Genomic DNA, 15,583 nt, shown 5'->3' with positions numbered 1-15,583 from the left:
GACAGGTTTTGAAAGCTTCTGGAATATAAATTTTCAGATTGAACGGTGTTTTTAAGCTAACACTTTAAAAATTCCACTAACAGCAATAGGGACACCTGGTTCATCCTCCACAGGTTTATTCTTTACCCCCTTCCTAAAATAAGTGTAATTAATCCCTTTTCCATATGGCAAGTAGAGTGGACAGAGTTACAAATTAAATCCATGAGAAGAGGCTGGGCCTTTTTAAATGACATTCTGAAATTGCTATTAAGAGGTATGTTGTCCTCGGAAATGGGAGTCGCTTCCTAGAGTGTGTGAGTGTGTATCTCAAGATATCTAGGAGTTTCTGTTCACTGGTATTCAGAGAAGCAGCTTTCAGCTGGTCAATGCCCCAAAATACTGTAAACATTTATTTTTTTATTAAAGGTATTTTGGTGCCTAAAGATGCAGATGGATACCTTGTGGCATTTTCAAAAGCATCTGGGTGCCTAGTTCCATTGATTTCAGTAATTTCCCATTGATAGGAGTTCGGTATCCAGGCACTTTTGAAAATCCCACTAGGTACCTATCTGTATCTTTAGCTGTGTAAATACATTTAACAATCTGCCCCAAAGTCCCTTGATGGGTTAGCAGAATTGGTGCAGGAGAAATTAAGCCAACAAATGAGTGATGATGTGTGTGGACTGGTGAGGTTTGTTGAGAGGGAGATGGTAGGATAAGAGCTAGTTTGGAGTGGGAGAAGTTAGGACTAGGAGAAAACAGTGACAGGGTCACAGAGGGATAAATATTGTTTTCTCCCATCCTGCCCTTCACAGTAAGCAGTGTACAGTGTAGCACCGTAAGTTTTTCATTTTGAAAGGGGAAGGTAATAAGAGAAGGCAGAATGTGCTGCTTTTTCTTCTGACCTGCCCATCAACCTTCCTTATCCCCCAGTAGAACACATTCCTGTAACATCCCTGACTATGTGTAATGTCCCAGTTTTTTTACTTTAAAAACATGATCAGTCTGTGGAAGAAGAGAATACAAATTACTATCTGCAGCTCCACCAGCCATGTGGGTGCCAGTCACCACTGTACAGTAATAAATTTATGTATGCATTCAGCGGAGGAAATACATATTTATTTTCCTATTGCTTATCATTCTTTGTAATTTGGAACCATTCTTTTAAACCAGTTGTATCCAGAATTATTGACAGATAGTTCTGTTCCCTTTTGTTCAGCAGAAGAGGAGAGAAAAGCAAAAACTACATGGTAGATGGAAAAGGCCTAGACAATAGCTTTCTCCTCCACTGTGATTTTCTTTTATATTTTTTAAGAGGTAAACATAAGTCTGTTACTCTAAAGAAGCAATTATAATCAGTGAATTCAATGACAAATTATTTAGCTAACTGCCCTTATTACATTGAACCTCTGATTATGCAGAATGTAATGGTTGTATTTTAAAAAAATATTTCATTTAAAAAGTAATATCAAATAGGTTCTGCATCTAAAGATTACTGTATCTATTTACTGGCACTAATAGCCTTTCACCGCACGATGGTACATTTAATTAACCCTTTAGTCTAAGATAGCCTGTTACATGTCCATGTGGTTTTCATATCATTATTATTTTATTTCTTTAGTTTCTCTAGAGAAAGATAAGAAAAAGGGGAAATGTTTCCGTTTTCAGAATTTAAACAAGAGCATAACAAATTGCATTTGAGGAACATAATCTCTTTGTCCCTGTACATAGAGCAACTCCTCAGCCTGTAGGTTTCTTGGCATGATAGTTTTTTTCTCCCCATACTATATAATGTAGTCAGGGCAGAAGATAGATATGATGGCACTCTTGACTTCTGACTGTGAATTAAAATTCTCTAATGGTTCCTTTGATACAAATCATACCGGATCTATAGTCACCGAGAAATCATTAATTACAATTTTAGATATTGAATGAAGGATCCCTGTCTCACTTGATAACAAATTTGATCGTGTTAATAGTCCTTGTCATTGCCTATCATATTCAGAAGAAAGTTGACAGACTATAGTAATTTTCACAGAATAAAACTAAGTTTTATGGAAATATTTCTGTTGTAACAGAGTGACACATTGATGAGATATGTGCAAATCTATGCCTTTCTTTAAGACAAATATTTGATATACTGTTTTCTGTTTAATTATACAACACTAAAACTGGGTTGCACCGTGGTATATGCAAATTCACTATGTGTTTGATATGACTATATCAAAATGAAATCTCATATTTTGTAGATATTTAAGAAGTGCCAAAAATGAATTTGTTATAGATCTGTGAACTACATGTACATGACATATTTGATGAAGTAAGGAGATTCAGCATTAAATACTTATTCTCAAAGATATAACAGGAAAATAATACTTAAATTTGTCTCTAACAAACTTCATGAAAAACATTTTAGGTAAAACAGAAATTGAGATTCATTGCATCTAAATGAAATAACACCAAAGAGAATCGAGAGATGCTGCTGAAAAAACTACATTCAGTTAGCATAGCTGGTATAAAAGAGATCCCCAGTGGTTTGAACAGAGTTTGGATTTTTCTTTAACAGCATTGTGCTCTTTTTCTTTAAATCTTTTACAAAATATAATGAATGTTTCCTTATATTAGTTAATACCATGAAACTTTGAAATGGTACGAATTGACACAAATTACCATATTCAGAAGGACAGAGTTCTAACTCTGCAGATTCATTGATCTGAATAACTTCTTCATTCTGTTCTGACTTCTTCAAATGCAAAGGAGGTAGATCTAAAGTATTTAAAGATGGGAGTCTGAAGCCTTTCACTTATTGGTCACCAATCTGAATTCAGTCCAGGATAGGAGTAACAAGAAATAATTACCATCCAATAATTATTTAGCAGCCTGTTTTTAATTATTTAATGATTTATTTAATGTCTAGTTTAATGGCCCATAAATACCCCCTGCAGTGACCACATCGACAAAAGTGGGCGGTAAGGAATGGAAGCCCCCAGCAGAGGATAAGTGATCACAACTGCTTCACTTCCTGATAATGGGGAGAAGAAAGGCAACAGGGGAGAAGAAAGGCCAGAACCAAGAAAGGGAGAACAGGTGGAGACCTTTCCCCTAATGAAAAGGGCTGTCTTCAGGAGATATTGGAGAAAGAGGCTCAATTTCCTGAGAACAGAAGTGTCTCTCCAAGTCATGAGCTGGGGGAACAAAAATCTGGCAGATCCAAAGAGGGGATGCAGTGGGCAGATGATTGAGTACTGCTTCCACCTCATTCCATTCCACTGCCATTTTCATCATCTCCCTTCCCCAACTTTCTAGGAACCTCTCTCTCTCTGTACCAGAAGGATAAGGCTTCACAGAGGTTGGGTACTAGGGGATAGAACTGAGGAATCCGATGTTCTTCAGTGCATTATCCCCAGCTAACACCTCAGATAGCCATGCTGAGATCTCACAAGACTTAACTCTTCCATAGACCCTCCTCAGCAACTGGACAGCAGCCACTTCAGATGCTGGCAGGCCAGCTCCTGACAGACATTCTGCTGCAGGGTTGTGGGGGCAAGAGAAAAAGCTTTCCTGGGCCCTGCTGTGCGCAACCCATGAGGGGCCAGCTCAGCTGTCCAGGGGATCGGGCTGGCCACTGGAGCTGGATGCAGCATGCAGCTGCATAGGGCACAGTAAATTTGGGGCAATTTGGTGCCCCAAATTTCCTGGTGCCCTATGCAGCTGTGTAGTTTGCGTATGGGTAGGGACGGCCCCACATGGGCACAGTGCCCCACGCAGACAATACAAGCACTACAAGCGCTCCTGGTGAGGATGCGCATTGCTGACACAAGAAGCCAAATGTGCACGTGCACAAGCAGTTTAATAACTGTGGTGGCTGTATGCTGACGTATGTTAGGTTGACATAATTTTGTAGTGTAGACATAGCCTTAGTGGGTACTGCAGTCACTTTCTCACTGTAAGGTCACCAGAGCATCACACAACCTGAATGGCATGACCAAATACTCAAAATGGCCTTACCTGGTCTTCCATTCATCTCCTTCCCGGATCCTCACTGCGTTACAAGCTCCGTGGAGATTTAACTTGGTGAAGACACTGGCAAAATGGAGTCTTTTGAACAACTCTTTAATAAGTGGTAAGGGGTACAGGTTTTGGATTGTAATCTTGTTCAGAGTTTGGTAGTCCACACAAGGCCAGAGAGAGCTGTTTCTCTTCACCACAAAGAAGATTGGGGCCCCTGCTGGAGATGTGAAAGGGCAAATGAACTCACTCTGCAAGTTTTCCTGAAGATAACTCCAGAGTGCCTGTAGTTTGGATTCAGACAGGGAGCAAACGTACTTGAAAGGAACCTCTGCTCCTGGCTGGAGGTCAATAGGGGAGTTATAGCTGTGATGGAGTGGTAGAGTGTCAGCTTTCTTTTTGTTGAACATGTTGGCATAGTGTTGATATTTAACTGGAATCGCTGCAGCTGATGCGGAGGTTATATGGGTTGCTGGAGTCACCTTTGGAACCTCTCTTTGAATCTCTAAATTCTTTGTGGGACAGAGTAAACCATAAGGGGTTGTTTTATACCAAGGTCGGCTCTCAATAAACAGGACTGTTGAGGAGTCAGAGCTTATCATGCCTGACCACCACTGGATGTGCAGCTCATGGATAACGAGCCAGGGGATGCTAAGGACAACTGTACTGGATGAATGTGGTACATGAATCAGCCCAAACTGGAGGATTTCTTGGTGGACTCAAAGGGTATTTACCTTTAATGGAGCTGTCTGGTGGATGACAGGTTCTGACAAAAAGAGTGACTCCAGTAATTTGGGGGATTCCTGGCACTGGGTGGGGATCTTGTGTGCTGAGGTAAGCTCCAGATCCATGAAATTGCCTGAGGCACTCAAGTCCAGTAGCACCTCTAGGATGGTATCAGGAATTGCAGTTTGCTGAAGTTGGTGAGGTAGTTGGGGATGCATTGGATGCTGATTGGCCATCACCAGGTTATCAGCAGACAAGTGTTGGTGTGGCCTACTGAGGAGAGATGAAGGGCACTGACCCAGCGTGGACCGCACATTGGGGCTGGACCTTGGTGGGGTAGCTTGATGCAAAGTGCCCTGGGTTCCCAGAAGTATAGGAATAGGCCTGATCCCCAGTGTTGACTCTTCTCCACGTCCAGGAATTGGGACCAGATGAGGTAGACTTGCATGGGTTCAGTCAATGGAAAAGGGCCTGGTGATGGGCAGGGGCAGAGCCAGCAGGGCTGTTGGGACCTGGGAGGACCATCCTTTTTCTTGGCAGTGTTCACTCAGGTGGTCGCAGATCTTGATGTATAGGTCAACTGAGGGATCTAGGCTGTGTGGGGATTTCACCCATGCCATGGTTTTTCCAAGAGCAGAGATGCCCAACCCAGGGCCTCCCCAGTAAGCAGGCTGATAGTTAACCCCACTTGTGTCTGGTCAGTGGGGTAGGACTGTGGAGGTGGCAGAAATAGGAGCTGACACTAATTTATGAACCCACAACATTTGTTGTGATCTCCATTGAACTTGTTAGGCAGGTGGACCTTGGGCTCGTGGGGTGTGGGGGATAGAGCTGAAGGTGGTGCAACTTGAGCTTTCAGGACCACGTTCTGTGCCTGAAGGGCAGCAACATGAGCCTGCAAGGTCCATAGCGCTCCAACTATCTCTGTCAGAGAGATATTGGCCTTTGTAGGATCCATGCTTGCCACATCAGTTCTAGTTCCCTTACTGTTTGTGGTTTTGAAGCTACTCAAACTGTTGGAGACTGGGACATGGGTGGTCAAGCCTAGTGGTTGGAGCAGGAGTCAGGCCTAGAGGTTGCAGCAGGAATTGGTAGCCAGGCTAGGAGTCCACGGTCAGAGCCAGAGTCAGAGGCTGGATTCCAGGGCCAAGTGTCAGAGGCAGAGGCAGAACTCAGGAATCAGAGCCAAGGTCAGAGCCAGGTTACCTGGAATGAGGCAAGGCAGGAGCAAGGCTGGGAATAAGCAAGTGTAGGAACTATCACAGCCATGGAGGAATGCTTTGAGCAGCTGCTGAATTGCTGCTGCTTCTCGGCTTACGAGTTGGTCTCCAATTGGTGGTGTAGCGAATCAGGCAGCCTGCTACAGTCTAGCTGCACTTGTCAGGTTGCCCGGAAGCGGCTCTGATGCAGGCCCTATTTCTTGATGCTATGCCACTTGTGATGAAGCAGGCAAAGAGGTCTAAATTTCTTTCTGCTATACAGGGAGCCAAGTCAAGCCTCATAGAACATCTTCTGGACCATAAATCATTTCATAAACTCCAACTGCTTTTGCTTAATTCTAGAACCCCTTCTGGCTTCTTAGAATTATCATCTTATTTCAAAGAGAGGATCATCTGCATCCAGGATGGCCTCATGAGCTGCTTAGAACAACAAGTTGAGAGTAGGATCAGAAACCTGACTTCCTTTGGATTACTTGCGTGTTCTAGATTGGACCAGTATGTTAGACTGAGGTCCAGTTTGACTCCTAAATATATGACAAGTGATTGGAAAGGGAATGGACAATCCTCAATACAGACTGTAAGGGGTTGATTGGCCAGGCAGTTGTTCAGATAGAAGATTGTGGTCAACATCTCAGACTCGCTTCATGTAAGTCTCCATTGCCGAAGATGAGTGGCCAGAGCATTTATGTCCTGGCTGAGTGACTTTTCAATATCTGACCCTTTGATCAGCTCCCACGCTGCCTTGATCCAGAAACAAGCAGGAACCTCCTGAAGAGCACAGGCAAATGAACCTCAGTCTTGGCACTGGTATTTGTTCTAGCAGAATAGAGTGGAGCAGTTTGGGGCAGAAGCTGGCATAAACATCTCATTGATTCAGAGCTGAACACAGCCACTTGTATCATTATTGCTTACCTAAGCCCAAATTATGATGTAGGTTGTTGGCTCAAATAGCTCTTTCAAAATTTTAATGAGATGCCATTACCCTTAAACTACATGAAGGGCTATGATGATGAAAACAACCTGCTGCACACAAGGCTGACAACGGTTCCAATAGACGTAAATAAGCAACACACACTTCCTATAAGAAGTTCTGCTTGCCTCCAGAAGAAAACACAATCACCTGCATTTCCTGCTGACATTTGACAACTGACTTTGCAACATCCTTTTGCGGCAGCCATTCATGCACCTACGTACCCTGCTGCCAATCTTGGATGAATAACAGCATATTATGGCTGACAGTTATGTCCTCGCATTGTGGCAGCAACTCTGGGATAGAGAGGGAGACATGCTGATGAATTTCAGAAGCCCTAACTTACGTCCGTGTTTGCAACTTGGGACACAGATGCTGGACTAGGCTTAATAGGTTGCTGACTGGAACAGCCAGTGTGGCTGCCACAATGCAGAGATTTGGCTTAGATCAGGGGTGGGCAAACTTTTTGGCCTGAGGGCCAACTATATGCAAAACTATATGGAGGGCCGGGTAGGGAAGGCTGTGTCTCCCCAAACAGCCTGGTCCCCACCCCCTATCCACCCTTTCCCACTTTCTGACCCCTGACTGTCCCCCTCAGAACTCCTGACCCATCCAACCCCCCCACCCCCGCTCCTTGTCCCCTGACCACCCCTTCCTGGGACCCCTACCCCTAACCGCCCCCCGGGACCCCAGCCCCTATCCAACTGCCCCTTCTCCCTGTCCCCTGACAGGCCCCGACCCCTACCCACGCTTCCGCCCCTGACAGGCCCCCTGGGACTCCCACACCTATCCAACCCCCCCCCCCCCCGCTCCCTGTTCCCTGACTGCCCTACCCCCTATCCACACCCCCATCCCCTAACAGGCCCCCTGGGACCCCCACACCTATCCAGCCCCCCCTGTTCCCAGTTCCCTGACCACCCCCCCGCCCCCAGAACCTCTGCCCCATCCAACCGCCCCCTGCTCCTGTCCCCTGACTGCCCCCCGGGACCTCCCACTGCCCGCCCCCTTACCATTCCGGAGCCAGCCACACCACCGCTGAGGCTGCTGGGGAGGGGAACAGTGGGGGAGGGGCCAGGGACTAGCCTCCTCGGCCCAGAGCTCAGGGGTCGGGCAGGATGGTTCCGTGGGCTGGATGTGGCCCACGGGCCGTAGTTTGCTCATCTCTGGGCTTAGACCAATTTTCATAGTGTGACTGTGGGGCAGTGAAGCCAATGGTCAAACATGTGGAGGAGGAGTGCACAGTTAGAAGATTGGAGGGTGGACTACAACCCCTTACTACCCTTGATGATGCAGCAGTTAGATGGCTGAACAAACTAAATATTGACTTGTGATGCACAGAAAAGAAGAAGACTTGTGTGTAAAGTGATATGTATATGTCTTTTCAGGATCAGAGCTGCTTTCTTTTCTTATAAGTCAGTCTCTCAAGGCTTTAAATGTCTGAATTACTTTTGTGAGACACCATCAAATGTTTCACTATAATCAAGACATTACAAGAATGGCATTCCTTTCATCCACAATTTATGGATAGCTTGATCAAAAAAGCATGTATTTATCTGACAGGTTTTTTTTTTAAACCCAAACAGTTTATTCTACCTAGTTCCCTTACAGAGTTCCCTCCAAATATTTGTTCCATTATTAAAGATTGTTGCACAACGCTTGTTTGATAAAATATACTATATGTGGTAACTCACTGTAGTTTTCTATCTTTTTATAATAAGAATGGTCTACCACAGCTTATCAAATGGAAATTTTTTTAGAGCAGTTCTAATAACATTTGGTGCATGCACGCAAAGTACTATGATTTCATTCTTGTTCACTTCAAATGGATTAGAAAATATCATCCAATTTGGGTACCGTGCCAAGATTGCCATTACCTTTTCCCCTGAAATTTGATTAAGGACCTTAACAGGCATTCAGTAATTAAGTGAAGTGCTTTGGAAATTTATACGCTGTCCACAATTTGTCATGTTCAGAGAAAAACTGAAGACAAGTTTGATGAAAAATAAAACACTTGAGAAATATCTGGGACTACTAGCTGATTCTAGCTATGGTTTCATTTTTAATAGGATATCTTAGATTTGTAAAATTAATATTGTTCAATTGATTTTTTCAATTTTAGTACTTTAGGTTAATGAATAATTGACTTTATTAATGTAGCAATTAATTTAATTCTGTATCCCTTTACAATGCCCATTTTGCTTCATTTTCAGCATGGAGCAGGTTATTTTTTGTATAGTCCATTAGTGGGTATACTGTTCTGTATTTAGTTATTAGTTTTTTAATGCAGCTGAATTTGCTGAAAAAATGGTATAAAGAGGATGGGAATGCTGAACAGATTCTGAATGAGTAAATTTCCCTGTGGCATAGCAGCAGAAAGTAATGTCGGCTTTTATTCTGGTAATCTTCAATACATGAATGGCATAATGACACTTACATTTGTTTTTAGCTCTGCTATACGGTAACACAGAAAAGGTTGGTCTGTTACTGCTGAGGTAACTGTTATGCACTGTGGCCAGTCATGTAGCATTAATAGCAATTTTTTCCCGCAAATCTCTTGTCCTTCTCTATTCTCCAACTTCCTTTGGAAGCCGAGTTTATTCAAGGTGGCATTACAGACTCACTTTAATTGTAAATAATAGAACTAGATCAGTATCATTATGGCTTTTTGGGGTGAATCTACATCTTCTGTCTGGAAAAAAAAATATCCTCTCAAAACCACAAAACTAAATGCAGCAGACTCTAGTAGTATTAGAGGGTGTCAGATTTTAATAGCGCGGTTATTACTGGTAACTCAAATAATTAAGGTTATTAAAATTTGCACTCTGTAGCCCTGACCCTGCAAACACATGCATGCGAATAGCTTTACTTTTGTGAACAGTGCCATTGAAATTAATGGGACCACTCATGTGAGTAAGGTTATGCAAGTGGATATGTATTTGCAGGATCGGGGCCCAGGATGATCCTATCATTTGTGGATGATGCTGTAAGTGCACATTTCCTTTCTATTTTCATATTCATACTTTACTATAGTTTAAAATAATTCTTTAGTTACAAATTAAACATGGTATTTCTACCACATGCCATCTCCAGCAATCCTCCACTGATAGGCTGTGCCTTCCTCCTGATGGAGACTGTTGGCAGTTCATCTTATTGACAGTGCACCAAGGTAATAAGCCACACCAATTCTGCTTAGGTGTCAGATGCCCTGCCACTGACAGAAGGACAAGCATGGTGGTTCCAGCTGCCTGGTCTTTGTTTTTCATACTTTTTAGTTTTCATTGTCTTTTAGAGGAGTAAGAAGCAGTTTGTTTCTTTATTTAATCTACTCTTTAAAGTTCATTTTCTTCTATCTCACTATCCATCCTTACTACCACACTGATCTCCTATTAAAACAACTATAAACCCTTTTATTCACTTTAAGTTGCTTACAATTATTTTACAATCTATAGAACTGACTGAAATTTTCAAAATTTTGATGTTTTTTTACTTCCCCAAATTTTTTTTTCTTTAAAATGTTTGTGAAAATTTTTCCATTTTTGACAAGGTCCAGTTATTAATTTAATAGATTATTTTTTGGTTGTAATAATAAACTGTTTTCTGTGACTCAAAAGTAAAGCTGTTACAGCAGATTTGAACTCATGTTCTCCTACCCTGCTCTGCACAACATCTTGTTCAGAATTTGTTCAGTCCAAGTTCAAGAGTGGCCTTCACTGCCACCAAGTGAAATCAGATATGCTGTCACCATGGATTTCTATGCAGCACATTCAGGAACAGCTGTATGAGCATCATAGAGTAACAGAACACTTTGAAATTGCTCCAGCCAGACCTTAAAGGAAACCAGCAATAGCTACTGATAGGGAGTCTTTAATACTAATTTACTGACATTTGAAAATGCCACATAGATGGTAGGCTGGTGATAGTGTCTGATAAGTGATGCTACTCATACGTCTGTTGGAAAAATAAAAATCCTCTCTGGTCTATGAATATGAGCAGGCAGATGATGAAGTTGTGCTAGCACTGGTAGGTAGCATGCACTGGATGTTTGTGATATGGTGAGCTGTCACTGGGGAGTAAGGAAAGGGTCTTGGGGAATAATGAGTCAGTTCTTAATAACAAGTTAGTCTTCTTTGAACCATTTGTACAGTGTTAGGGTTCTGCAGCAGGTGCTGTGAGGGGAGGATAGATCAGAGGCTTCCTTTCCTCCAGTATTCTTAAGCAAAGTAAGCAGTTATGGGATAAAAGGGATTGGTAACTGCTTAAAAGATAGGAAACAAAGGGTAGGAGTAAATGGTCAGTTTTCAGAATGGAGAGAGGTAAATAGTGGTGTCCCCCAAAGGTCTGTACTGGGTCGGGTCCTATTTAACATATTCATAAATGATCTGGAAAAAGGGGTAAACAGTGAGGTGACAAAATTTACAGATGATACAAAACTACTCAAGATAGTTAAGTCCAAGGCAGACTGCAAAGAGCTGCAGAAGGAGCTCTCAAAACTGGGTGACCAGGCAACAAAATGGCAGATGAAATTCAGTGTTGATAAATGCAAAGTAATGCACATTGGCAAACATAATCCCAACTATACATATAAAATGATGGGGTCTAAATTAGCTGTTACCACTCAAGAAAGAGATCTTGGAGTCATTGTGTATGGTTCTCTGAAAACATCCACTCAATTTGCAGCAGCAGTCAGTAAAGTGAACAGAATGTTGGGAATCATTAAGCAAGGGATAGATAATAAGACATAAAATATAATATTGCCTCTGTATAAATCCGTGATATGCCCACATCTTGAATACTGGGTGCAGATGTGGTCGCCCCATCTCAAAAAAGATATACTGGAATTGGAAAAGGTTCCGAAAAGGGCAACAAAGATGACTAGGGGTATGGAACGGCTTCCGTATGAGGAGAGATTAATAAGACTGGGACTTTTCAGCTTGCAAAAGAGACGACTAAGAGGGAATATGATTGAGGTCTATAAAATCATGACTGATGTGGAGAAAGTAAATAAGGAAGTATTATTTACTCCTTCTCATAACACAAGAACCAAGGGTCACCAAATGAAATTAATAGGTAGCAGGTTTAAAACAAACAAAAGGAAGTATTTTTTCGTACAACGCACAGTCAACCTGTGGAACTCCTTGCCAGAGGATGTTGTGAAGGCCAAGACTATAACAGGGTTCAAAAAAGAATGAGATAAATTCATGGAGGATAGGTCCATCAGTGGCTATTAGCCAAGATGGGCAGAGATGGTGTTCCTAGTCTCTGTTTGCCAGAAGCTGGGAATGGGAAACAGGGGATGGATCACTTGATGATTACCTGTTCTGTTCATTTCCTCTGGGGCACCTGGCATTGGCCACTATCGGAAGATAGGATACTGGGCTCGATGGACCTTTGGTCTGACCCAGTATGGCTGTTCTTATGTACTGAAGGAGTGGGGTTATTCAGTTTTAGGACAGGGGAGGAAAAGGATAATATGGAAGGTCTGTGAACACAATCTGAGCATACTGTGTACCATATGGAATACGAGCCTCTGTCCTTTGTCAGAATACATGCTGCATTTTTATGTTCTGCAGACACTTCCTATGCAATATTAATTATTAAGCGGTTGTCTCTGGGTCTGTTGGTCTTTCTCTCTCACATTGCATTTTATTTTTATGTTGATGAACAATATTTGCATTCAGTTGCTTCTTTATACACCAAATCATTTTCATATAGGTGGGTGGAAATTATGCAGAGAAGCAGTTGAGGATAGTTTGTTGTATATATAAAAATTGATTAGTTCCAGTCATCACCCTGTTCACTTTGCCTGTATGGTATATCTTTCCCCCACTCTGAGTTTTTTTAGTTTCTTTTTATATTGTAGCCTTTCGGGGCAGTGACAGTGTCTTTCTGTATGTCTGCACTGTGCTTAGCATATTTCGGGTGCTCCTCTAATATAATTAACTTCCATAACCATATGCTAATACACAAGCATGCAGTGCATGAGAATCAAAAACTGTATAAATGCAAAAGGTCTCAAAATCATTTTTAAAATCCGAACAGTTATCAAGTCTCTCTCATGGAAGATTTTGATGAAGGCCAATTCCAGATCCAAGTTTTTCTAGTAACTTTTCAGTAAAACACACTGCAGAAATTCTGATGCCCAGTCTATACTCATATGCACATCATTCAGTGACCCATTATGCTGCAGCGTGCCAAGAAAAAACATGTTCATAATGTCTTTAAAAAGAAGAGCATTAGTGCACCCTTACCCTTCATTTTGTTCCAGCCCTTTCTTGTCTCATGTCCTTAAGTCTAAAAAACCCTTCATAAATCAAAGGACTTTTCAGTTATATTTAAAGTATATGTTATAGAAGCTTTTAAACAATTAACAGTTTTGTTTGTTTGTACTCTCAGGGCATTCTACCTGGACAAGTCGAACCTCCCTCCAAATTCAACATCTAAAGCTGCTTATATAGATAAGGTAAACAATAATATTAAGTGTTTAATTAAACTCTGTACATTACACATTATCCTAATCCCTTTCTTTTGGCTTGAGTTGAATTATTTTGAGGTATTTTTTCAGGGCTCTGTTATGGCTTTTACCCCAGCTCTGCATTACGGATGGTCTGACATAGCATTGCCCTTGTAGGAGGCATTGTGCTTCAGGAAATGCAGTACATGCTCATGTGTGAAGCCGACCTGTTTCCTCTGACTTTAGCAGAGAGTAAAGGGGCAGAGCCATGGCCTGGTCTCCTCCTTATCCATTTGGGTACTGTCAGGGGTGCTTGCAGGCAATAGTCCCTGTGCCCAGGAGAATGAAGTTGGTGCACTGTCCCATAAAGAACAGTCCCTCCAGTATTTTCCTCACAAGGTTGCCCTTAGAACTTTCCCACGATGGCTCCCCTAAAATGGATTCCTCTTTCCATTTTAAGGGGGGAAAAATCCTCCTTTTATGCCTAAAGCACTACCTCGCATGATATCCAGCTTTTGATCTGACATCCATTTTACAGCCTACAGTTTTATATTTTATAAAGCCTTGTCTCAACTAGAAACTAGTACCAGTTGAAACGAGTGCAAGCTAAACTGATATAACTAAACATTAAACTATGTTAAGTGAGTCTATGTAAGCAGTTTGCATTGGTTTAGCTATATTTATTTTTAAATCACTTTAGTTAAACCAGTGCACTTTTCAAATATAGGTAAATATAAGTACAAGTAAGGCTACCATTTCCCTGGTGAATTAAAATTGCCATTAGGGAGTGCTTTTCTAGATTTTAAAACATTTCTTCTTTGGTTAGCAGGTTTCTCTCTATGGGAATCCCAAGGTATCTCATGGGCAGAGAGAATCAGGGCTTTGTATGACAAGAACTGCAATGTGACTTGAGCCTCATTTCACTTTTTTACCAAACACTGTGGGAGAGACGCAGCCTTTTGTTATCAGATCATGAAGACAGTCTTTCCTATCTTTGTGTGTGTGTGTATGTGTACTTGTATGTATAAATTCAATATTATGCAGTTAAACTCTTTCTCTATGTATGTATCATTTCAATCCGGATACCGTTAGGGGTTGGCAACCTGTGGCTCCAGAGCTACAGGTGGCTCTTTGGCTGTCCCCTTGCAGGAAGCCATTTTTTGAGAACCCCCTCCTGCACCCAAACTCCCTCCCAGACCCCGCACCCTCTCCTGCATTCCAATCCCCTGCCCCAGCCCGGAGTGCCCTCCTGTTTATATTCGAATTCAAATGACAGATGTCTCATTAAAAGCATTGGTGAGTAGTAATAACTTTATTATGTTCAATTATTATTAGCTGATAAATTTTAACTCTACAAGTAGCTTTGTGTGTGATGTGACTCTCGAATTATTTTGGTCAAAGACCAAAACAAAAAAATTGTCTCTTCTTCTTTGAAAGGTTGCCGACCCCTGTACTTTCTTTTCAGTTTTGTTGCAAAGTTAATTATTATTGTTTGTGGTTTCCTCACTCCTATTTTACTGCGTACTGTTCTTTCAGTATGCAGTGTTGCTGTAGCTCTGTTAGTCCCAGGATATTAGAGAGACCAGGACGTGAGGTAATATCTTTTATCGGACCATATTCTGTTGGAGAAAGAGAAAAGCTTTTGAGCTTACAGAACAGAGGAACAGCTCTGTGTAAACTCGAAAGCTTGTTTCTCTCACCAACAGAAGTTGGTCCAATAAAAGATATTACCTTACCCACCTAGTCGCTCTAATATTCTTTCAGTAGTTAGTCAGGATTAGTGAATGGCCATTTGCATAAACATAGGACAGTTTTGTCTTACCTGTATGCTGATCTTCTCTTAGTGGTCGTGCATCAGTCCCAGCACTACTCCCTTTTGTGTCTATCTTTGCATTTGTCTTTCACTGCATTATTCCTTCTTTGGAAATACTCCTGGAATAAGGTGGCCTGCCCATGTGTAGTCAGGTGGAGAGGGCTAACACAGTAGAGATGCGCCCCGGGGATTAAATCGCCCATATAGCGATTTAAAAAAAAAAGTCTTAAATATTGTCATACATTGTGTGCTTTGTGCGTACCCTTTCAACTGTGTGCTTTGAAAGCAGCTGGACTCAGGGTTTGGCCCACAGTGCTCATGTGTTCTAGTCTGGAGTCATTAAACTCAGAAACAATTTAGTTGTCACCCTCCCAGAAGAGAACTTCACATGCATCTTGATGGCAAATGTCTAAATC

General features: G+C 41.9%; 1 protein-coding gene across 2 annotated transcripts in view; it reads left to right on the top strand.

Annotated features, from left to right (window-relative positions):
* PREX2 (phosphatidylinositol-3,4,5-trisphosphate dependent Rac exchange factor 2) overlaps positions 1 to 15,583 on the top strand; it is a 289,511-nt gene that overhangs the window by 225,470 nt on the left and 48,458 nt on the right. For both annotated transcript variants that reach the window (XM_074944267.1, XM_074944268.1), the window contains one exon: positions 13,297 to 13,363. In XM_074944267.1, the coding sequence (XP_074800368.1) occupies positions 13,297 to 13,363 (67 nt within the window). The remainder of the gene's footprint in view (positions 1 to 13,296; positions 13,364 to 15,583) is intronic.

This window comes from Natator depressus, chromosome 2 (genome assembly GCF_965152275.1).
Source record: "Natator depressus isolate rNatDep1 chromosome 2, rNatDep2.hap1, whole genome shotgun sequence".
NCBI lineage: Eukaryota > Metazoa > Chordata > Testudines > Cheloniidae > Natator > Natator depressus.
Note: the sequence above shows the minus strand (reverse complement) of the source record. Positions and strands in the feature narration are given on the sequence as shown.